The sequence below is a fragment of the Chlorocebus sabaeus genome, chromosome 17, assembly GCF_047675955.1.
Source record: "Chlorocebus sabaeus isolate Y175 chromosome 17, mChlSab1.0.hap1, whole genome shotgun sequence".
Classification (NCBI taxonomy): Eukaryota; Metazoa; Chordata; class Mammalia; order Primates; family Cercopithecidae; genus Chlorocebus; species Chlorocebus sabaeus.
In genome coordinates, this window is record NC_132920.1 from 24,964,278 (window position 1) to 24,988,902 (window position 24,625).

General features: G+C 42.4%; 1 protein-coding gene and 1 pseudogene across 3 annotated transcripts in view; both read right to left on the bottom strand.

Annotated features, from left to right (window-relative positions):
• The window catches only part of LOC140708830 (argininosuccinate synthase pseudogene), a 29,615-nt pseudogene extending 12,239 nt beyond the window's left edge, over positions 1–17,376 (bottom strand). The window contains exon 1 of the transcript XR_012089065.1: positions 1–17,376. This exon is cut by the window's left edge and continues 12,239 nt beyond it. The product of XR_012089065.1 is annotated as an argininosuccinate synthase pseudogene (transcript).
• RIPOR2 (RHO family interacting cell polarization regulator 2) overlaps positions 1–18,978 on the bottom strand; it is a 244,298-nt gene extending 225,320 nt beyond the window's left edge. The window contains exon 1 of one of the 2 annotated variants that reach the window (XM_073005693.1): positions 18,664–18,971. In XM_073005693.1, coding sequence (XP_072861794.1) covers positions 18,664–18,739 — 76 coding nt within the window. In that variant the 5' untranslated portion in view covers positions 18,740–18,971. Of the gene's footprint in view, positions 1–18,663 lie in introns of both variants that reach the window. The other variant, XM_007973539.3, reaches the window with a different exon arrangement.
• Positions 18,979–24,625: the final 5,647 nt, after the last annotated feature.

Genomic DNA, 24,625 nt, shown 5'->3' on the forward strand with positions numbered 1-24,625 from the left:
AATGACATCATAGCCTTGTTTCTTCATCCACAGGAGGATGCAGGAGGTGTCCAGGCCGCCACCATAGGCCAGAACCATGGAGCCTTTGCTGGACCTAGCATCTGGGATTGGAGGCGCTAGTTCTAAGCATCTGGAGTCTGTCTTCATAGTGCAGTAAACCACTCGGTCAGGCAGCGGTGGCAGGCAACAGAGCAGAAGCAGTCAGATTTTTAAACCATTGTTAAAGGTTTACAGTTCTGTGTCCTTTTGGAAGCAGTGTGCCCCCAGACTGCCAACTGACCCTCAAAGAGGAAAGAAAGCCCTCACTTTGCCTCCCGACAATACTGCAGCGCTGTTTCTCATAACTTGTAACTGCTGCTTCCCTACTTTGTCCACGGAGCAGGTGAGTATCGGACTTAGCTGAGGCTGATAATTGTTTCTAGATTTTGTCAATGCTTTGCATTCAGTTTCCTCTTTATGCCTGTTTTAATCCATTGATATCCTTCTCACCATGGGTTTTCTTTGATGATTTGGAAAGCTGTTTTCTCTGTTTCTAGTTATTTATTGAAAATTGAAGTTGCCATCCTTTCAGCTCCACAACATTCTCTGAAGCCAAATTTGTGACTTCGGGTTGTATGTCGATGGGTGAGCAATCAGACATGTGGGGCCATGCTCAGTTTAACCTTCAAATATTCACACTAAATGGATGGAAGAAGAGTCAAGAAAAAAAGAGAGGACGTAGTTGATATGTAGAGGCCTCTTTATTCATTTAATGGTAACAGGAAGCCCTCTCTGCCTCACACCCGCTCCCACCCACGGGTCCTGGTGTACATGTAGGTGGCAGGAGTTCTAAGAATTTGATCTACTCAAGGGGGGGAAAAGGTAATTTAGAAGCTTCTATTTATTTAGCTTTAGGATTCTTCCAGACAACTTCCAATAAGAGCCTGTGGTGTTCAGGTTTCTGCTATTTGGAGATAGTACTTTGGATTTACATAGAAACTCTCTGTTGAATAACAGTGCTCTGGAAGCCCAGAGCTAGGGGAAGACTGGGTGCATGACAAGGCTATTTAGGGTTAGAAGTATAAAAGCAACAGGACCTTTAAAACAAAATGACAGGGACAGATAAAGAAGTTTACCCTCTCCCCCTCCCAGCACTATTTGTGCCTTAAAAGAAGGGAAAACAAAAGTTCTTTTTAATTTAAACTGAATTTCTAAGGAGAAAAAAATGTCATTGTTTTTAGAATATAACTGATTAAAACGAAAACTGAATGTTGAACTTGAGACAACCATACAAATTAAAGAAAATGCACATTAGGTTTAAAAGAAAAACTTCCTGTGATATGATGAATATGCGTATTCAACACGGCTTTGGAAAACATTGTTTTTTCACTTTAAAGAGCAATCTTTCCCTTCACTTAGTCCTCTAGTGAGCAACTGTTAAGGAAGAGTGAGAGGGTGGGTTTTCTTAGAGGTCAAGAATCAGAGCTGTAGGAGACACTGAAATATGGGCTTGACTAGAAGACTGTGATACATTGATGAGCTTCTTCACGACTCCAAGGGATGATTTGGTTGTGCTTTGATATATGGTATTTCAAAACCAAGTTGTACGTGTATTCACCAACAAAAGAAACTGAAGAAATTGCATGAGATTAAAAGTTACAAAGATTGTTGGGTTTTTTGTTTTTGAGTCACAAGCAAGTCATTTTTAAAAGCATCGTGCTCAGCAAGACAGGTTTATAAATGAATGCTACTCACAGATGGAAACTAAAGAATGAACAAAACCACTAAAAGCTACATAAAAGATTTCTTATTTTTCTGTACTGTATGATTAATTAGAGCCATCGTGTGAAAAAGAGAGGAAAATTGCTTCTCTTCATGGTATTTTGCTATTAGGGAGCTTTTATTAGATATTTATTTAGGTATACATTTTGTCACGTGTATAAATGAGAGCCAAGTTCATTATTTGAGATCTCACTAATTGGGATTTATGAGAAGTCACATAGAGATGGTTGCAAGTTTACCTCTGCTTAGCAAATGAAAAATAAAGGACTGCGAAGGGTGGATTGAAAAGATGAACCTTCTAAAGCATTTTGGAAGCTCAATATGCAAACAACGGAGACACTAATTATAAATGCTTCCTGTTTATCCTTAAAGACAAGAAGCCTGAGAATTTCTAGAAGGCAATACTTTGTTACCCTGAGCAGCTGTATATTTTTCTTTTTCTGTATATTAGAGAAAGGAGTTTTATGTGTACTCACAAAGAAATCATTTATATGAATTTCAGAATATGAATCCTGCAATTTCTTTGAATTTGTGAACGTTCACTGTCAGATGGAGATTACGGTGGTCTAAAATTCAAGACCATGCCAACTTTAAAGAAGGTAAACAGAGGAAAATCTTGGGGCATACAGCACGAATGCCTCTGAAAGGAATTTGGCAGGAGATAAGAGGCTGAGATCTGGAGGAAACAAATAATAACTCAAGTGCTCTCCAGTGGAGAGGAGGCTGAGAAGAGGCCACTCTGGCTTGCTCCACAGGCCCTAGACCACTCCCGGGCTGCTCAGGTGTGAGTCTGTTTGCTGATTTGCTGACATCACCGGCCTCACAAGTCCTGACACAGCAAGTGCAAAAGAAACCACTCAGGTAAACAGCACATTCTGGGATCCGCAAGTCTCCTATAAGTAGCTGTTCCAATTTCCAAATGTTAAAACAAAAAAGTAAGCTCATAAAGAACTTGCTGATGCATTCTATTTTTAAAATAATAATAAAAAATAATTTGGGTGATACTGCATAGCTCACAAAATATTTCCATGTGCATTATCTTAATGCAAACGACAATCGCGTAGGGGTGGATTCAATTCACCTACTTTTGCTTACAAGACGGCCCAAGCACCGAGAAGCGAAGAAAAACACTTAGCACACAGGACTGCAGAGCCACCCAGCCCTCTGCGGGTTCCCAGGGGGAGGCGCTCGAGGGTGAAGTACAAACCCATCCCCAGGCTCCGGAAGAAAAGTCTACAAGCTGACCTCTGTGGGAGGGTGAGGGCCCAGGGTCTAAATATAGACATGCTGTGCAGTGGTTTCTGTTTCTTTCACACACAGCACAGAAGGAAAAGCGTTTGGGGTTCAGTTCTGGCAGGAAATAAATACATAACCGGCCTCGTGGTGGCCATGCTGTAGCTGGCTCACTCCGAGCAGGCACCTTGGGGGATGACAGGGGCATCCTCCGCTAAGGGTGGGAACAGCCTTCGGCGCCCCAAATGCTGGGAAGAAAGAGGGCCCCCCTCCCTGGGTATGAGTCACCAAATTCTTGAGCGACTTAGGTGCTCCTGCCCCACCCTCTTCTCCACCTCAGCCCAGCCTCTCAAATACCGTGATCGGCAGACGCTCCCAGGTTGGGAAACCGACTGAACAAGAGGGAAGAGGCAAGCTCCGTGTACAGGAATCCCTGGAGACACACCCAGCAGCCGAGGAAGGCAGAGGTGCTCCATTCGGGCCGCTGAGCCATCCTTCTTGGCTCGGTTCTGAGAAGAAAGGGTAGTGGGCACCGTCCACTGGAAGTGGGCTGGCTGCCTACGACCCCCACCAGCTCTAAGTCCAAGGGTTCTGCGTGTTCAGATTTTTTTCTGAGTGGCCCCTACCACCCTCGTCCTGCATAAAAAAGAATTCAGGGACTCAAGGTAGGCATTCTGTAGAGATTTAAATATTCGGTTAATTTTCCTTCACTGTATTCTCAGATAACCTGGACATTCAGCACAGCGCAGGAAGATGCAGTTTCCAATAGATTTCCAAATATCTCCTTAGCTGCCCTCAGACATCGCCAGCCCTTGTTCTGCCTCTAGGAGACTCCCAGAGCTGTATGCATTTCAACCGGGCCCATGTTTTGAGATTTGGGGAGAGATTGTAGGGTGCATTTTCTGACTAGACAGCGTGGCCACTGGAAGAACCATAAAATTAGGAGTTGATTGATTTGAGCTTGAGTCCTAGAGTTCTAGCAGTGAAAACCCACTCTGGACTTGTACACAAGTGTCTGAATGTTGGCTCTGTTCTGCCACACTGTGGCCTGTGATTTTTAATAAGTCCTTTAACTTCTCTGAGCCTCAGCCTCTCACTTGCAAAATGGATACAATTACCAACCTTATAGGGTTGGACTGAGGATTAAGTGAGATAATGCTCAATAGGGGAGCTGGCACAATGCCTGATACTGAGAGGTGGCAATGTGCTAGCAGCCCTCACTCTCAGTGCCTCCTTGGCCTCCAGCCTCGGTGTCCACTCTGGCGGCACTTGAGCCCTTCAGCCCGGCAGGGTACCATGGGAGCCCCTCTCTGGGATGGCTGAGACCGGAGCTTCCTTCCTCTGCTTGTGGGGAGGTGTGGAGGGAGAGGCGCGGGTGGGAACCAGGGCTGCGCTCACTGGATGGTATGAGTTCCGGTGGGCGCTGGCGCGAGCTCTGCGGGCCCCACACACGGAGCAGCCAGCCGGCACCGCCGGCCCAGGGCAGTGAGGGGCTTAGCACCCGGGTCAGCAGCTGTGGAGGTTGCGCCAGGTCTCCCAGCAGTGCCAGCTCGCCGGCTTCGCACTCAAATTCTGGCTGGGCCTTAGCTGCCTCCAGGTGGGGCAGGGCTCAGGACCTGCAGCCCGCCATGTCTGAGCTCCTCCCCCTGCGGTGGAGTCCCACGCGGCCTAAGCCTCCCTTACGGGCGCTGTCCCCTGCTCTGTGGTGCCGGGTCCTATTGACAGCCCAAGGGCTGAGGAGTGCAGGCAGGGCTCCGGACTGGCAGGCAGCTCCACCTGCAGCCCTGGTGCAGGATCCACTGGGTGAAGCCAGCTGGGCTCCTGAACTGGCTGGGGACTTAACTTTTATATCTAGCCTAGGATCATATGTGTACCAATCAGCACTCTGTGTCTAGCTCAGGGTTTGTAAATACACCAATCAGTACTCTGTATCTAGCTAACCTAGTGGGGACTTGGAGGACTAGCACTCTGTGACTCCGTATCTGGCTCAAGGATTGTAAACGCACCAATCAGCACTCTGTGGCTAGCTCAGGGTTTGTAAATACAGCGCACCAATCAGTACTCTGTGTCTAGCTCAAGATTTGTAAATAGGCCAATTGGTACTCTGTATCTAGCTAACTAGCACTCTGTGACTCTGTGTCTAGCTCAAGGATTGTAAACGGACCAATCAGCTCTCCATAAAATGGACCAATCAGCAGGATGTTGGTGGGGCCAGATAAGGGAATAAAAGCAGGCTGCCGGGACTAGCCAGGGGCAACCCACTCCAGTCCCATTCCACACCATGGAATTTTTATTCTTTTGGTTTCTGCAACAAATCTTGCTGCTGGTTTTTTGGGGTCCATGATGCTTTTGTCAGCTGTAACACTCACCAGGAAGGTCTGCAGCTTCACTCCTGAAACCAGCGAGACCACAAACCCACCAGGAAGAACAAACAACTCCAGACGCACTGCCTTTAAGAGCTGTGATACTCACCACGAAAGTCTGCAGCTTCATTCTTGACTGGCGAGACCAGGAACCCACCAGAACGAAAAAGCTCCAGACACATCTGAATGTCTGAAGGAACAAACTCCAGGCACACCATCTATAAGAACTGTAACTCTCACTGTGAGGGTCCATGGCTTCATTCTTGAAGTCAGTGAGACCAAGAACCCACCAATTCTGGACTAATACTGCCCCTAATAAATGACAGATGTACTGTCTTACTCCTTTCTCTCTGAGCTTCAGTTTCCATACAAGAAAAAAATTAGGGGGCAGGGATAGTACAGATCCTTCTAGCTCTGCAGGGTAGTTGTGGGTCTCCAATGAGATAATGCATGTGAAATCACTTCCACCCTTAGGAATGTGAAGTCACTTCCACCCTTAAGAATGTGAAGTTTTAATCAATTTTATCAGGTTGACATTGGGCCCTTCATCTAGTCCACACTAGGGTGGGAAAGTATGGGGAAGAGTGGATCTGATTTGATGTAGGAGGAGGTAAGGAAAGGCCCTGAGAATTGTGCTCTAAGACTGAGAGAAGACACCATTGATTAGTACAACTGGAGGCAGCAGAGTGCAAGGAGAGGTTGCCCTCAAAGAAATGAGGGCCGGGTGCAGTGACTCACGCCTGTAATCCTAGAACTTTGGGAGGCTGAGGCAGGCAGATCATGAAGTCAAGAGATCAAGAACATCCTGGTCAACATGGTGAAACCCCGTCTCTACTAAAAATACAAAAAATTAGCTGGGCGTGGTGGCACGCCCCTGTGGTCCCAAGTACTTGGGAGGCTGAGGCAAGAGAATGGCTTCAACTCGGGAGGTGGAGGTTGCAGTGAGTGGAGATCATGCCACTGCATTCCAACCTGGCGACAGAGCAAGACTCTGTCTAAAAAAAAAGTAAGAGAAAAGGAGTGGATAGGAAACCAAGAACAAACTCTGGCCTGGACACAAAGGAATGTTCATGTACTGACTGTACTGAGACAGTGAGTGGTCTGACTGACGCCTCACAGATGAGCAGGGGCAAGACCAGGAAACAAGTCCCATACCCTAAGCTGGGACTCTCCGTGCCCCACATCACCTTCTCAGATGACAGAAATAGAGACAGCATTGGGAGTGAGGGTGAAGGAAAAAAAAAAATATGTAACCTTACCCTGAAGATTATGCTTCTCATCTTAAAAAAAATAAAAAATAAAAAATAAAACCCGGTATCTTCATTTTTTAACTGTTGTGGAGAAATAGAAGAAAATCAATTTTTTTTTTTTTTTTTTGGTCCTTTGAGGGAATTATAACGATGTCTGGGTTACTCAGTTAAAAGCTGGGTTAAAAACATGAAGTCAAACTATATGCTTTTCTTAAGAGATCAATATATTCTTTAATTCTTTTCCTTTTGTGTGCAGGATATTATTGTTTTAGATTGAAAACACAGACTTTTAACTCAAGGTAGGGAAAGAAAATGGAGTGGGAGAACCAGACAGCCAGAAAGCTCTTCAAACCTAGTGGGACTCCTGGTTCCTCCACAACTGGGTCTTAGCTTGACAGAACCATTACAGCCTCCACTATAGTGTCTCTCCCCTTTTTCCCATCCTTGTTCTTCTGTATCCTCCTGCCTCTGCTTGTCTGTGTCATCCTGCCTCAGGTCTTAAACGGGGGGAAAAGATCTCTGTTTTTGTGTACAGGTTGTATAATCATATACAATGTCAAAGAAAAAGTAGGGTTGATGACTGGCCTAATACATTGTGAATCATAATCATTTACTGCTTATTAAATAAACTATCCCTGCGTAGTTGCCACTGATGATATTGCCAGGGTACAGATGAGGTGAAGTGGGACTTAGAGGGTTCAGAGTCCCTCGTTTGCTCAGAGCTTCCCCTGAGAGAGGACCAGAGTTATGGATAGAATGGGGGTGCCCCAGAACTCGGGGGTTGTCCCCTCTGATGACCATGTTTACTCATGCTTTTTGGTGATTAGAGATCTTACCACTTGCAAATAACTATACTGTATAAGAATACATCCAATAATGGGATACTACTCAGCAACGAAGAGGAACAAATGTACATGCAATATCGTCGATGAATCTCAAATGTATCATGTTAAGTGAAAGACGCAAGACTCAAAAGGCTACATACTGTATGATTCCGTTTATGAGATATTCTGTTTTTTTTTTTTTTAAGATGGGGTCTTGTTGGTTTTTTTTTTTTTTCTTTCTTACTTTTTTTGAGATAGAGTTTCACTCTTGTTGCCCAGGCTGGAGTGCATTGGCGTGATCTCAGCTCACTGCAACCTTTGCCTCTTGGGTTCAAGCGATTCTCATGACTCAGCCTCCTAAGTAGCTGGGATTACAGGCATATACCACAATGCCCAGCTAATTCTGTATTTTAGTAGAGGCGGGGTTTCTCCATGTTGGTCACGCTGGTCGTGAACCCCTGACCTCAGGCGATCCACCCGCCTTGGCCTCCCAAAGTGTTGGGATTACAGATGTGAGCCACTGCGTCCGGCGCCGGGGTCTTGCTATTGCACTTGCCTAGGCTGGAGTGCAGTGGCTATTCACAAGCAGGATCCCACTACTGATCAACATAGGAGTTTTTACCTGCTCTGTTTTCAACCTGGGCCGGTTCACCCCTCTTTAGGCAACCTGGTGGTCCCTCGCTCCCAAACAGTCACCATATTGATATTAAACTTAGTGCAGACACCCAGTCAGCAGAGCACACTATACCCCAGAACTCCTGGGCTCAAGCCATCCTCCCGAGTAGCTGGGACTTTAGGCATGTGCTACTGTACCCAGCTTATGAGACATTCTGGAAAAGCCAAAACGATAAGGACAGAAAACAGATCACTGGTTGACAAGGGCTGGAGAAAGGGATTGACTCCAAATGGGCATGAAGGAATGTCTGGGGTGATGGAACTCTGCTATATCTTCATTGTTGTGGTGGTTACACGACTGTAAGTATTTGTCAAGACCCATAGGACTGCACACTTAAAAAGTATGCTGTACTCTATGTAATTATACCTCAATAAACATATTTAAAAATAGTTAAATTTTTTAAAAACTATTAACAAAGATTGACTGATAAATATGTTGGAGTGTTTAGAATAAAGTATACATATGTCTGTAATTTATTTAGACAGCATTAAAACTAAGATTTATTAAAGGATTTATAGAGAGATACATAGTTAGGTATGTGATGTAGGTGGTAGTTACATGGATATTCACTGTATAATTATTTCAACTTTTCTATATGTGAAATGTATTAATAACAAAATGTTGGAAAACATTTAAAAATACATCTAATGCATTTCCTTCACCATCTATGCCATTTAGAGGGTTGCTTGTAGACCCATACACTTGCTTTCATACTCTCTCATGAGTTCAAGAGTACTCTCCCTCTCCCCTTCAAACCATCCTAATAGGAGTAAAGTTTCCCCTTGGTACAGAGGGGAAGAGCTCTGGGGGTTCTTTGCCGACTCACATGAATTTACTGTCCTCCCTTTGACGCAGTATCAGCAAGCGAACCCTTTATGGTGTTTTTTTTTTTTAACTTGCTTGAAAATGGAAGGAATGGATTAATTTCACTCAATTTGTAACAAACCTCAGGGAACAAGCTTTGGGAGGCAGCAATTCAAAGTGTTAGCAAGTATCTCAGTCTCCGTTTTTCTTGATACTGCCTGGTTCTTGCTGCTGGCTCAGGCTTTGCCTGCCTCTTTCCATCCCACCCTGCAATGGAGATAAGAACTAAGCCACCTGCTCCCAAGCACAAGAACCTCTCTGATGCCTCAGAAACCAGGCACCCCTAGAGCCAACCCTTGATGGGATTGGAAATGGTCTTGTTTCCAAATCACCCTCTGTTTGGTGGAGGATGAAAAGATCTCCCCTTCAAAGAGTGTGTGAGGCATAGGTTTTTGAAAATAGATATGCATACCTTCTCCCGATTACCGTGACCTTTAAAATAGCCCAGTTTCCAGCTGGAAACAGAAAGAGCAGCACAGCGTAACTGTAGAGTCACAGATGTCCAGCCTCCATAAGTAAGTCCATGGATAGTTCAATTCCCAACCAATACAATCCACTTTACAATTATAATCATTTTTTAATATTTAAGTGAATCAGATTAGATACACTTAAAGTGTCTCAAACTCTACAAGCTTTCATTTGGATTTGGGTATATGGATCCTGTCTGAAGAAATTTATTTCTATTGACATAAAAAGGTACCCAAGTTATGTTGTGAAATGAAACAGTAAGTTGTAGAACATGGTATTATTCTGATCCCGTTTAAAAATATATTTAGCTCAGCACTTTGGGAGGCCAAGATGGGAAAATTGCTTGAGCCCACAAGTTCAAGACCTGCCTGGGCAACAGAGCAAGACTCTGTCTCTACAAAAAATTAGCTGGGCATGGTGGCACATTCCTGGGGTCCCAGCTACTTGGGAGGCTGATGTGGGAAGATGGCTTGCGCCCAGAGGTTCGAGGCTGCAGTGAGGCTCCAGTGAGCCGCGATGGCGCCACATGCCTGGGTGACACAATGAGACCCCATCTCAAAAAAAAAAGTTTTAGGTTTTAGCTCTTATTTTTAATGTTTAAAAATGGATATTTAACTTAATGGGCTATAATCTATTAACATCATTGTTTATTTGATGCTCACATTGTCCCAGTTTTGCCAGTAGAAGCCCCTCCAAGGCACCTCCCCAATCCATTTGACAGATTTCCTTTTTTTTTTTTTTTTTTTTTTTTTTTTTTTTTTTTTTTTTTTGAGCACTTCTTTATTTTCTGGCACAAGGTGTTTCAGCCTAATCTTGTAATTTAACTGCTGCAGCCCTGGGATCAGAATTTTTCCAATGAACCCTCATTCCTTTTGGTGTGACTGATATTCAAAAACCAAGATCTGGGTACTAGGTCGCTCATTGCTATTGGGTGTTACTGCTTCTAGATCCTTTTAGTGGACAGAGCTAGGAAATATCTGTGTCTGTCTGTCTATCTAGATTATTCTAATTCCAGGGCAACAAATAGGATTCTTTTTTGTCTTCACTCATTTTATCTTTGTATCTGCCTTCTCCCACAGTGAGAACTCTGGCTCCCAACACATCATGTAGGTACTTGTTTGCTTAGTTCTGCAATACACAAAATAGTTTTAGAATTGTTATAGCTGTGGTCTACAAAAAACAAATCTGCTAAACAGAGTTTAAGATTATTTTTATTACTTTATTTATTTATTTATTTTTGCTTTTTGACTGAGGATATTTAGCCAAAGTATTGTGTTCAAATGTTACTTGGATTAATTCTTTTCATTTTCTTCCATATAGTTGTGCTATTCATTTGAAATATAGTTCATTGGTTTCTGTTTGCATTCAATTTGCATTTTTTCTCATACTTGTTTATCTAATTTTATTTTTGAATGTATAGAGAATTGATAACATTTTAAAACAAAAACTATACAAAAAGGTTATATGTATATATATTTAGCATATTTTACAAAAGAAATGGGAGTGCTATGCTGCAGGGGGTGAGGGCTGGGAATTCTAGATGACTTTCTCTCTGTTGTATGTTTCTATATTGTTTGATATTTATACAACATGGGTATATTAGGTTTGTATCAGATGAAAACAAAATCAAGACATATTTTTCAGTGCTATTGCCCAAGTTTACAGTTTTGACAGCTGTGTAGGGAGGGTAGGAGGGGGTAAGGTGTGTGTATATAATTAACATGTTCTTACACAATGAAACCATTTCTTGGATCTTGCTATTTCAGAGGAAAAACTGGTACTCACATAGTGGGTTGAATCTAGGCTAACATATTTCAAGATGCTTTCCATTCCCTAAGATCCTCCTTACCCCCAACTTGATACACTAGCTTAATGCTTCTGAGAAAATTTGCTATTCTGGTAATTTTCGGCTACTAACCAGAGACCAAGTTATCATTCTAGTGATTAACTTTTGAGCTCTTTACATCCCTCATCAAACAAACAACCTGAGAATTACAGACTTCAGAATCCTTTGAGGTTCTGAGTTCTCTAATCCCTCTGCTGGTTTCATTTTCTTTTTTATGTTTATTAGCTGTCTTTTGTATTTGCTGCTGCTTCCTCTCCTTTCCTTTTCCCTCTATACCCTCTCTTTTGTCCATCCTTGGCTGGAGACAGCTAAAATATCTGTCCAGATCATGTACATACAAAGAGAACACTTTCTCAACCAATGGACTTCCTTGAATTATTCAAAGTACCTTCCATTCTCCAGTTTCCCATCATTTTCTTCCTTGACAGTATAAACTGGAATTGGACATTTGGCAATTGTACCTATGGATTTAATCATTCAGGCAGGAAGGAGGAGGGTAAGCCTTCTACAGAAGCAAGTATTCTTCTGAATGATGAGAAAATAGGTAACAACATATTTGAAGGTATATAAATAATTTTTATGCCAGTATAAACACTAGGGTCCCTAAAACAAAATACAGTAGCATTCTCTGTAATTGGCAGAGCTGTTGGTAAACAAGATTCAGAACTGGGGAGAAACCCAGGCCTTGTGGGGCCCAGCCGCCTGTTGTCTGGGATAAGGCTGTTAATGGATACATTTAGCAGGTGTCTAGACTGAAACCCAGGAAAATATGTGACCTATGAATTATACAGAACGTTCTAAAAGGTTTCTTTCTTTTTTGTACTTGGGGTAAGCCCCTCACTGACCTCCTCTCAAATCTTTAAGCTTGTAGCTTAAAGGAAATAGAAACCAAGAGAGGAATTTGCCTGGTATATTCTTCTCCACTTCAGAGCAGAGAAGCCCAGCCTGAAGCCTAAAATCGCAGCACAAGGGATTTGTCAGTCAGTAGCAATTCTGATGGTCAGAACAGCAGCAACAGACCAAATCAGCAGGTTGGAAAAGGCAGCAACACGGTTTCTGCCGTGGTCTGGGACACTTGGGTGTTTGCATCCATGTTGAAAAGCTCAATCTGCAACCATAGTGCCTCCCCATGCCGGTACAAAATCCCAGAGGGGAGGAGACCAGGGGAAAAACATGAGTGTTGTCAAGGCCTGACCCTTGCCAGATAACAGGTAAGCCAGGGCAGAAAGCCGATAGGAAGCTGGGATACTCTGTAAATTGACGCTGGATCTCTCTGCAAGCAGCGGCCATCTGCAGAGTGGGTAGCCGTGTGCAGATGGAGGACTCTGGGAAAGGTGCCCACATAGTCTTCCTATCCCAAGCCCCTCTGTCTCCCTTAGATCTTGGCTTCAGGTTCTCATCTGAAGACAGTGGTATTTAGAAGAAAATCTAAGACTCTTTCTATGAACCAGAGTGCCTTCCAGAGCTGCACATGCAGTGAGGAATAGCCAGCTGAGTTCTTACCTCCCTGCGTAGAATTGTCAACCCAGGTTGGTGGCAGACAGGAAAGCCCTCCTTCGAAGTCCCACAGCCCCAACCACAGTCCAGGGCATGGTCTGTGGGATTCAGACTGCTGCCTGACCAGGTCCCCTTGCCCAGTCACAATTAAGAATGCCATCACACTGAGTCAGGAGAACGGCCCGTGAAGCAGAACAAGACAATTAAGTCACATTGACACTGGGAGGAAGTCGCCAGTGGTATCTCTGAGACAGCAGATTCCCTAATCTCAAGTGGATATCAGCTTTGTCACTGTTGTCTTTTCAGTGGGACAGAGAAAACTCATCTCCATTCCTTTCATTGGAGTCCACAAAAAGTGCTAACCAGCGGTCACCTCCATCAAAGCTCTACCTAACAGAGTTCAACTGTTGTTTTTGTTTGTTTGTTTGTTTTGTTTTTTTTGAGACAGCATTTGCTGTGTCACCTAGGCTGGAGTGCAGAGGCATGATAATAGCTCAGTGTAACCTCCAACTCCTCAGTTCAATCAACCCTCCTGCCTCAGCCTCCTGAGTAGCTGGGATTATAGGGACACACCACCATGCCTACTAACTTAAAAAGAAAAAATTGTTTATAGAGACAGGATCTTGCTATGTTGCCAGGCTGGTCTCTAATTCCTGGCCTCGAGTGATCCTCCCACCTCAGGCTCCCAAAGCATTGGGATTACAGGTGTAAGCCACCACACCAGGCCAGAGTTCAACTTTTTAAAGAGGTGAAACAATAAGTTCCAAATGGGCTCTGTCATCTGGTTGCATTTACTTGTACTGAAAACAGCCTGGAGATCCTCTGTAGGGGCAAACACTCCATTTTCCCAGAAGAACAGGAGTCACACCCGTAGGGGCCAAGATTGGTTTTTCCCTAGTGTGTCTGTGTTGCCTCCTGTGTGGTGTGGTGCAAGCCAGCTGAATGTGAGGGTGGGGTGCATGGCTGAAGAAGATGGGGATACCTTCTCCAGTATGACATTTCTCCAATTATTTTGTGAAAAAATGTGCAGGTGGCAATGGTAAGCCCTTCATACTGCCTCAAATGCCACTATTACCAATTTTAGGCCCTCAGCTCCCAATAGCTACATTGCTAGGAACTGTGCTAGGCACTTGACATATTTTATGTCTTTTAATCCCCCCCAATGACACTGGGAGGTTGGTATTATTGTAATAACCATTTTAAGGTTGAGGAAGTGGGCACTCAGGGAGGTGGAATAAATTGCCCACAGGCCAACAGCTAAGAAGTTGTAGAAACAGGATTTGAAGCCAAATCTCCCGGTTGTCAAAGCTTATATACTTTTTAAGGTTTCTTTCCTTTAATCCCCCACCCCAACTGTGGCAGACTAAAGGAAAGAAAGGCTCTCAGGGCACTCAGTTATCTGTGCCCGCCCCTCATTCCCATGCCCTACCCTGACCCTGCTGTCATCATGTAGAAGGCCCAGGTACCCACGGAGCTGTTGCTCTGTCTGTATTCCTCTTTACCTGGGCAAGTCACAGGTAAGCAGTTTGACAGGGTTTACAGGACACCAGATAGGTCCTTCTCCTGAATGTCTGCTCAGTATCACACATGTGTGTCTTTGCAGTGACCTTTGGCCTCTTTTAAAATTCAAATATCCCTAAGATGGGTGACATATTACTGTTCTCATACCTTGATTTGATTATTATTATTATTTTTTTACTACATTGCTATGGACTAGAAAATAAAATCGAAATATTTAATTACAGATTCTGGGGGTGAAAGGAAGAAGTGAGGAAGGCTTAGGGAAGATGGACTTCGGGATCCATCGCTTTAATATGAGTTTAATTTTGATGGAACCCAGACAGTTATTGAGTAGATGAAGTGCCAGGTATTTTGCTAAGGGTTATAGGCATGCAGAGCATATTAAGGATTGGTTCTTACCTGGGGATATTTGAATATGGTCTGGGTATTAAATAATGTATGGGGATCATTGTTAATTTGATTACACAGTTATGTAGAAAAATGTCCTTATATTTTAGAGATGCTCTTACTAAAATATTTAGTGTGGAGATGTCATAATGTCTGATTTATTTTTAAATGTTTCAACAGGAAATTAGATGAAGCAAATATGGCAACATGTTAATAATTGTTAAATTTAGGTGATAGATACATAAGATTCATTATACTATTTTCTCAACTTTACTGAATGTTTGAAAATTTTCATAATAAAAAGTAAAACAAAAACAAACATGAGCAAACAAAAACACCTAAAGCTTTCCAGTAGCTCAAATCAAAGTTCTATTGCAAAGATGACAATTAGGTTTTGTAGTAAGCAGAATTTGAAGATGGCCCCATGATTCTTGCCCACTGGCATATAGGCCATGTATAATTCTTGCACCTTGGGTATAAATATGATGAGATTTTACTTCTGTGATTAGATTATGTTATATGGCCAAAATGAGGGATTTTGCAAATGTAATTAAAGTCCTTGATCAGTCCATTTTTAACTAATCAAAAGAGAGATTATCCTGGGTGGGCCTGACCTAATCAGGTGAGCCCTTTAAATAAGAGTCTATAAGCAGCAAAAGACCCTTGTTGGCCTTGAGGAAGCAAAATACCATGTTCTGGAGAGGGTCATGTGGCAGGGAACAATGGGTGGCCTTTCGTTGCTGAAGGCCTCAGGCCTACAACTGCAAGAAACCAAATTCTGTCCACAACCATTGAGCTTGGAAGACCCTGAGCCTCAGATGAGATTGCAGCCCCAGAGGACACCTTGATTGCAGCCTTGGGATACCCTGAGCAGAGAATCCAGCTAATTCATGCCCATGGATACTGTGAGATAAAAAATGTATGTTGTTTTAAGGCGATAAACTTGTGGTAATTTGTTACAAAGCACTAGAAAACAAATATAAATTTCAACCAGTGAGGCAATTCTAATTGATTAGACATGGCACCTTAAGACACTATATTAGAAAGGATTCCAAGGCAGGGCCTAATCTCCTTGGGGGATAAAGAGAAAGCTGTGGTTGATTAGCAATGTCTGCATGGGCATGGAAATGGAGAGTGGTAGCACATGTCCCTCCTATCGCAATTCAAGGTCCCTCTGTGTATTTAAATGAAAGGGGTTTACTAACTTATTTTTCTTAAGGACAGAAAAACCCCAAAGGATTATATAACTTGAGTCCCCAAGTTGGAGGAAACGCTGACCTATGAGAAAAGCTTCAGAGAAATAAGACAGGAAACGTTATCAAAGCAGATTTTAGCAGTTGCAAAATATTGTTGAGGGCCACCCTTGCAGGCTGACATTTGCAGTGATAGGCTGCCTTCCCTCACAGGTGTCTTCACTCTTTCTCCCTTTCCACTTTCTTTAATTTGCTGCCTGCAAACACGTACAGGTCTTTTGTGAGTTAAAAACGCAACCCTCCAAAAATGTCACTTGGTCCTGTTCCTATTTCTAACTCACACTGACTCTCATGCAGCAGGGTTCTTGACCATCCTGGAAAAACAGCAGAATTCCCTCCTTAGACACTATGCCAAACAGGTTCAGGACCAGCCTGCTTAATGTTGAGCTTACATTCAACATCTATTAATATATAATTTCACATTAAAACCATGCAGAAATCAGCACAATATTCAGATGTTAGTCTCAAAATTTAAGTGAAATGTCTTTAGTAAAGCAGGCTTTTCTCATAATTCTTATTTTAAGAGTATAGACCAACTTCCCATCCATACTAGTGAAACCATGTAGATCCATAATCCAGCTTTTCTCAGTGACGGGATCACAACTATTTTCCTATAGATATAGAATGAAGTTTCACAAAAACTGGAGTTTAAGGTACGCGCAAGTAAAAGAAACATGATCAAGAAAGTAAAGGCCCAGAGAAAACTGATGGCTTCTTCAATTATATCAAAGAAAAGGAAGTATTTTGCTTGATGCAAATTATTTCCTTGTCTTTGAATTGTCATTTGGAAACCAACCAGCCCAGCTTGCCTCCAAAACTAGTAGACTGTGACTATGTTGGATACATGTTCCTAAGCCACTCATTCATCTTAATTTAACTGTCTATACCAGGGGCTTGTAACACATAAGGAAGAGTTGCCAACGTGTAACTAGGCATAAAGAACACTGTGTGACGGACTTCTATTTTATTTTATTTTTTTTTCAGATAGAGTTTTGCTCTTGTCGCCCAGGCTGGAATACAATGGCACGATCTCCTCTCACTGCAATCTCTGCCTCTTGGGTTTAAGCGATTCTCCAGCCTCAGCCTCTCAAGTAGTTGGGATTACAGGTGTCCACCACCACGCCCGGCTAATTTTTGTATTTTTAGTAGAGATGGGGTTTTACCATGTTGGCCAGGCTGCTCTTGAACTCCTGACCTCAGGTCATCTGCCCCCCTCAGCCTCCCAAAGTGCTGGAATTACAGGTGTGAGTCACCGCGCCCGGCCTGTGTGATGGACTTCTAATGAGAACAACACCTAGCACATAAACCAGGGCTTGGCTACTGGTGATCCACAGTTGTCACACGTGGCCTCAGAACATTGGTGTTATATATTTAAAATTCAAAGAATAAACTGCCAACATTTAAACTTGAGAGCTTTCACAGAGAAATTAGTATTTCTAGCTTTTTTTTTTTTTTTTTTTTTTTTTTTTTTTTTTTTTTTGAGACAGAGTTTCGCTCTTGTTACCCAGGCTGGAATGCAATGGCGCGATCTCGGCTCACCTCAACCTCTGCCTCCCGGGTTCAAGTGATTCTCCTGCCTCAGCCTCCCCAGTAGCTGGGATTACAGGTGTCCACCACCACGCCTGGCTAATTTTTGTATTTTTAGTAGATAGAAGGTTCCACCATATTGGCTAGGATGGTCTTGATCTCTTGACCTCGTGATCTGCCTGCCTTGGCCTCCCAAAGTGCTGGGATTACAGGCGTGAGCTACCGCATCCGCCAACTTTTTTTGAAAAATTGGAAAATCTACCAACCTGTACCCCATTCCCCATGGAAACAATCTGATGGCACTGAATGGTGGGTGTCCCACTATGATGGGACACATATTTTCCCACTTGCTGTACTCTCTACCAGTCCCTATTGCTACCTCATACTGAGGCCAAATGTCAGTTGTCATTTATCATCGTGGTTTCACTATCATTTTTCTCACAACAGAGACAGGAAGAAAGTGAACTATTCGTTACCCCTGAAAACAGATACCTTTCACTCAGTCTTCTCAGCAGCCCAGCCCCTCCACCCATTTGAATTTGCTGACATCTGAGATAAATAAACATCTCTAAGAACAGACACACGCGAATTTGTTACTTGTTCATGAGAAATGGTTTTGGCATACATTTGAAATGCTTTTTCATTCTCAGATTACTCCAATGCTGAAAACTCCCTTTTGGTTAGAGTTCCTGTCTACTCAGTTGTGAGTTTGATAATTTAAGAAGCATACAGTTGGGTCGTTTAAAGGAAATATGACTCACTGATCCTTGAATTTCACCTTATCTAGCTACACTGCTGATAACCTGTTTGATTTAGGTGTTCCATTTTTTTCCCTACTGTAATAAACAAAAATTCCAATTCACATGACTCCTCGATCAATGTAAATATTTATTTGTATTTTCCATCTAGTTGGAGAAATAAAGAAAAGAGGCCCTGTGGCCCTGTCTTGCTCACCACTTGAAACAAAATGTATCTAGTTACCTCTGATTAGGATAGTGCTGGGAAGGAAATAGGAAGAGAGAGAGTCGGTAAAAAATACCAAAGTCCATTGGAAAAGGGAGCACAGGAAGGTGGAAGAGAGGAGGAAAGGGGTAAGATTGGAGAAGATTTGCAGAGGGCAAGAAATGAGTGTGTTGCGGGAAAGTGTGGAAAACAAAGGCAGAGAGTAGGTAACAACCCATCGGGACACTCACGGTTGAGCTGGCGCCTCCGGATCCTGTCCCTCCATGGTCTGTTTCTGATCCAGTGTAATCGCGAAGGTAACACCATGGTCCCAAGAGAGCGGCCTAAAACCTGCTCATGGCAAGGGAACAAAAGGGTCTTGCAGCGATCACGGAAGTTAAGTCCAGACGTATAAAATTGAAAAAGAAAACACTCCCCCTTTTTTTCTTTTCTTTAAAAAAAAAAAAAAAAGTATCTGAGGCTTCCGTTCACTTCTTTTATCTTGTAACTTGTCTTGCCTTTCCTTCCCTTTACTCCCGACTGGCCCGAAGGCAGCTGCTGTGCTGGGCTGCCCTAGCCTCCTGTGCCATGTTTTATGCATGAAGATGATGGGGCGGTAATTTATTCAAGCAGAGACGATCACCGGTCTCCTGTGTCTGCCCTCGCGTCAGAGGAGCTGTGCAATGGCAGGGGGAGGGCAGGTGTGTCTGACTGCACGCAGGAATGGCCTGAAATGGGAATCCCTCTCTGTAGGCAGAAATGAAGAGCAGAGCTTTGCTGCCGGAGCTGAATCAGAGCAACACTCCTTACCTTTTAGGGCGCATGATTTGTTTACTGCTGGGTCCCTAGTATCTAATATAGTGCCTGGCACTTGGCAGGTGAGCAATCAATATTTGTTGACTGAAAGAATGATCCAGTGATAACGAACATAAGTGATATCATACCTTCCTTTTCACCAGTTAATCTGCCCAGTGAACTGTCTTCAAATATGTCTATTTGAATTTTCTCACCCATTCTTTTTCTCCACCTACGATCACACTTGCCCCTCACCTACTCATTCATACTTCAAAGCCTCATTTTTCCCATGAGACTTTCCTGAAGCCATAGACATGGGGCTGTCCTCCGGGCACCTATTGCTCTCACCTGCAGGTGGCCCATGTCTGCACTGCCCAAATTTGTTAGGCCTTTTGTTTGTTCTCTGGATTCTTTTAAACCACACATACAGGCTGGACGAGGTAGCTCACACCTGTAATCCCAGCGCTTTGGGAGGCTGAGGTGGGAGGATCGCTTGAAGCCAGGGCAATACAACAGGACCCCATCTCTACAAAAAATTTTAAGATTAGTTGGTATTGGTGGTGTGTACCTGTAGTCCTAGTTACTCAAGAGGCTGAGATTGCCTGAGAGAAGAGTTCAAGGTTGCAGTGAGCTATGATTGCACTATAGCTTTCCAGCCTGGGCAACAGAGAAAGACCCTGTCTAAAGAAAAAAAAGAAAAGAAAAAAAAATTGCCCACATTCAAATAGTGAGTAAGCTTCTTGGTGGCAAGAACTGTATATTCCTCTTTCTGAGCTGCAACATACAGGGGTTTACATGGGGAAGTGGTACTTCAAGGGGTGGTTTGGGGCAGTTTTAGTCAACCCCCCAAATCTCCATCAGCTCCTCCTCAAAATTCCCCAAGTAAAAATACACTCTAACTAAATACATTATGTTGGCTATAATACCACCCTTAGGTGCTACAGCCTCTTCCAAATATGTGGCTGAAGCTTCTCTTACACAGATGTTCTAAAGCTGCCCCTGGCGGGGGAAGCTTAGTACGCTGATTGCTTACTTTGTTCCAAGCTTCTCCTCTGTGCAATGCCAGATTGCTCCAGAGAACAAACAGTTATTGATCAAGGCCTCAGGAGTAGTCTTGCCCTGAGGATGGAACTGAAAAAAGTGACACCCAAATTTAGCCCAAGAAAACCCATAAACTTGCTGATGGCGGAAACTCTGTCATTTATCTTTTGTGTCTTTCATGATGCCACAAGCAGAGGGACTGGGGGAAACTACCAAGAGATGGGAGTCAAGAGGCTTGTAATTGCAGCTGACCAGATGAGTGCTTTAGGCACATCTCTTAGTCTTGGTGACTTGTTTTCTTCATTTAAAATGGGAATGACCTACAGATTTCAGAGTTGTCAAAAGGAAATGAGATCAAGTAACTCTTTAGAAGTTAGTAGGATACTGGACTGGCACCCAAGACCTCAGGCTCCTCTTCTGTCACTATGTCTGGTGGTAAAGAGAGTGCATTCCAGAGCAGAAATGCCTGGGTGCAAACTCTTAGCACCCTATTTAGTATCTTCATGACATTAACATCCTTATGCCTCAGTCTCTTAATCTGTAAAATGAGGGTAAGAATGAGGGCTGCTGCCTTAGGGTTATGCTGATGACTTCATGAGTAAATACATGCTAAGGACTAAGAATTGTGTTTAGCATAGAGGAATTTCTCAATGTTATCAGCAGCTATTATTAACTAGCCACGTGACTTAATGAAAGTTGGCAAATTCCCTGGGCCTCTGTTTCCTTATCTGCAATATGAGGGAGTCTGAGATACTTTGTATCTCAGACAGGGATAGGATCTGGAGGTGCCAGCTCAACCGTGAGTGTCCCAATGGGTTGTTACCTACTCTCTGCCTTTGTTTTCCACCCTTTCCTGCAACACACTCATTTCTGTGTATTAGTTTCTGTGTATTAGTTTCCTACTGCTGCTATAACAAATTACCACAAACTTAACGGCTTAAAACAATGCAGATCTATCGTCTTTCAGTTCTGGAGTCAAAGTCTGAAATGGGTCTCACAGGGTGAAAATCGAGGTATAGGTAGAGCTGCATTCCTTCTGGAGGCTGTGGGGGAGGATCTGTTCCTTGCCTTTTCTAGCTTGTAAAGGCCCTTTGTATTATATAAATCTATTTGCAGAATGTCTTTGTTCACCTGAGAGACCACCACTCAGCCATTACATTAACTGGCAATTGCAGGTCATGTGGGACATTCCTGGTCTAGATAATTGCTCATAGTTCCTGATCCCTCATGATGTGCCAGCTCCCCAAGACTCATTTTCTGAATTAGGGGGGAAAGGTAGAGACCAAAATTAAGACAAAATCTATATAAGGTAGCCAATGAGGTTTTCTTGACTATTGACACTAAACACCATTCCCTAGAATGGCAAATGCAGCATCAGAAAACTACCTTTGGTAGACTGGACCAAGCAGAAGAAAGAATTTCAGAGTTTAAAGACTGGTCTTTTGAACTAACACAGTCAGACAAAAATTAAGAAAAAAGGAGTTTAAAAAAGGAAGAAAGTCTTCAAAAAATATGTGATTATGTAAAGCAACCAAATTTATGAATTATTGGCATTCCTGGGAGAGAAGGAGAAAAAATAAACAACCTGGAAAATACATTTGGTGGAATAATTCAAGAAAATTTCCCTAATCTTGCTAGAGAGATAGACATCCAGATTAAAAAAAAAAAAATCCAGAGAACACCTGTGAGATACTATACAAAATGAACATCACCAAGGAATACAGTCACCAGGCTGTCCAAGGTCAATGCTAAAGAAAAAATCTTGAAGAAAGTTAGAGAAAAAAGGCAGATTACATACTAAAGGAACCCCATCAGGCTAACAATAGATTTCTTAGAAGAAACATTATAAACCAAGAGAGACTGGGGGCCTGTATTCAGTATTCTGACAGAAAAGAAATTCCAACCAAGAATTTCATATCTCACCAAATTAAGCTTCATAAGAAAAGGGAAATATAATCTTTTCCAGACAAACAAGTGCTAAGGGATTTTATTTTATTTTATTTTATTTTATTTTATTTTAACCACTAGAACAGCTTACAAGAAATCCTTAAGGGAGTTCTAAACATGGAAACAAAAGAGCAATACCTGCTACCACAAAAACAGACTCAATAAAGTCAAATATAGCCAACAGACTCAATAAAGCAATCACACAATAGAAGCTACAAAGCAACCAGGTATCAACTTCACAGTAGGGTCAAAAAACCTCACATGTCAATATTAACCTTGAATGTAAATGGCCTAAACACCCCACTTAAAAGGCATAGAGTGGCAAATTGGAAGAAAAACAAAAAAACAAACAAAAAAAACCCAACCATCTGTCTGCTGTCTTCCAGAGACCCATTTCACACATCATAACACCCATAGGTGCAAAGTAAAGGGTTGGAGAAAGATCTACTACACAAATGGAAAACTAGAAAAAAAAGCAATCACTCTTCTTATATCAGATAAAACAAACTTTAAACCAACAACAATAAAAAAGACAAAGAAGGGCACTACACAATGATAAAGAATTCAATACAACAAGAAGACTTTACTAAATATATACACACCCAACATCGGAGCATCTAGATTCATAAAAATGTACAATGTACTTCTAGACCAATGAAAAGACTCACACAACCACACAATAATAGTTGGGGACTTCAACAACACACTGACAGCATTAGACAGATCATTGAGGCAGAAAACTAATAAAGAAATTCTGGATTTAAACTTGATACTTGACCAATTGGCCCTAATAGACATCTACAGAATCCTCCACTGATCAGTGACAGAATACACATTCTTCTCATCTGCACACAGAACATATTTCAAAATCAACCATACGCTTGGCCATAAAGCAAGTCTCAATAAATTTTTTTTAAAAATCAAAATTATACCCACCATACTCTCAGACCACAGTGGAATAAAAATAGAAATCAATACCAAAAAGATCTCTCAAAACCACATTTGGAAATTACACAACTTGCTCCTGAATGACTTTTGGGCAAACAACAAAATCAAGGAAGAAATTAAAAAATTATTTGAAATAAATGAAAACAGAGACACAACATACCAAAATATTTGGGGTGCAGCAAAAGCAGTGTTAAAAGGAAAGCTTATAGCACTAGATACCTAACTCAAAAAGTTAGAAAGATCTCAAATTAACAATCTAATATCACACCTAAAGGAACTAGAGAAACAAGATCAAACTAATTCCAAAGCTAGTAGAAGAAAAGAAAGAACTAAAATGAGAGCAGAACTGAATGAAATTGAGACCCAAAAATCCATTCAAAGAATCAGTGAAAGCAAATGTTGGATTTTTGAAAGGATAAACAAGATTGATAGACCACTAGCTAGATTGACAAAGAAAAAAAAAAGAGAGAAGATCCAAATAAGCACAATCAGAAACAACAAAGGTGACAGTACAACTAATCCCAGAGAAATACAAAAGATCATCAGAAACTATTATGACTACATCTATGCACACAAACTAGAAAATCCAGAAGAAATGGAAAAATTCCTAGAGACACACAGTCTCTTAAGATTGAATCAAGAAGAAATTGAAACACTAAACAGACCAATACCAACTTCTGAAATTGATATACTGTATTAAAATAAAACTATCAACCAAGAAAACTCCAGGCTAGATGGATTCACAGCTGAATTCTACCAGGAGTACAAAGAAGAGCTGGTACCTGTTCTACTGAAACTATTCCAAAAAATTGAGAAGGGACTCCTCCCTAGCTGTATTTGTCAGTTCTTATGCTGCTAATAAAGTCATGCCTGAGACTGGGTAATGTGTAAAGAAAAAGAGATGTAATGGGCTCACAGTTCCACATGGCTGGGAATGCCTCACAATCATGGCAGAAAGCAAAGGAGAAGCAAAGGCACATGTTACATGAGGGGAGGCAAGAGGGTTTCTGCAGGGGAACTCCCATTTATAAAACCATCAGAGTTCATGAGACTTACTCACTACCATGAGAACAGTATGGGGGAAACTGTCCCCATGATTCAATTATCTCCACCTGGCCCCACCCTTGACACATGAGGACACAGCCAAACCATATCACCAGCTCATTCTATGAAGTCAGCATCAACTTGGTACAAAAACCTGGCCAAGACACAACGAAGAAAGAACACTATTGGCCAATACCCTGAATGAACATAGATGCAAAAATCCTTAATAAAATACTACTAGCAAACTGGCTGGGCACAGCGGCTAATACCTATAATCCCAGAACTCTAGGAGGCCAAGGCAGGTGGATTGCATGAGCTCACGAGTTCAAGACTAGCCTGGGCAACATGGCGAAACCCCATCTGTACAAAAAAACACAAAAGCAAAAATTAGCCAGGCATAGTGGCATGTGCCTGTAGTCCCAGCTACTCAGGAGGCTA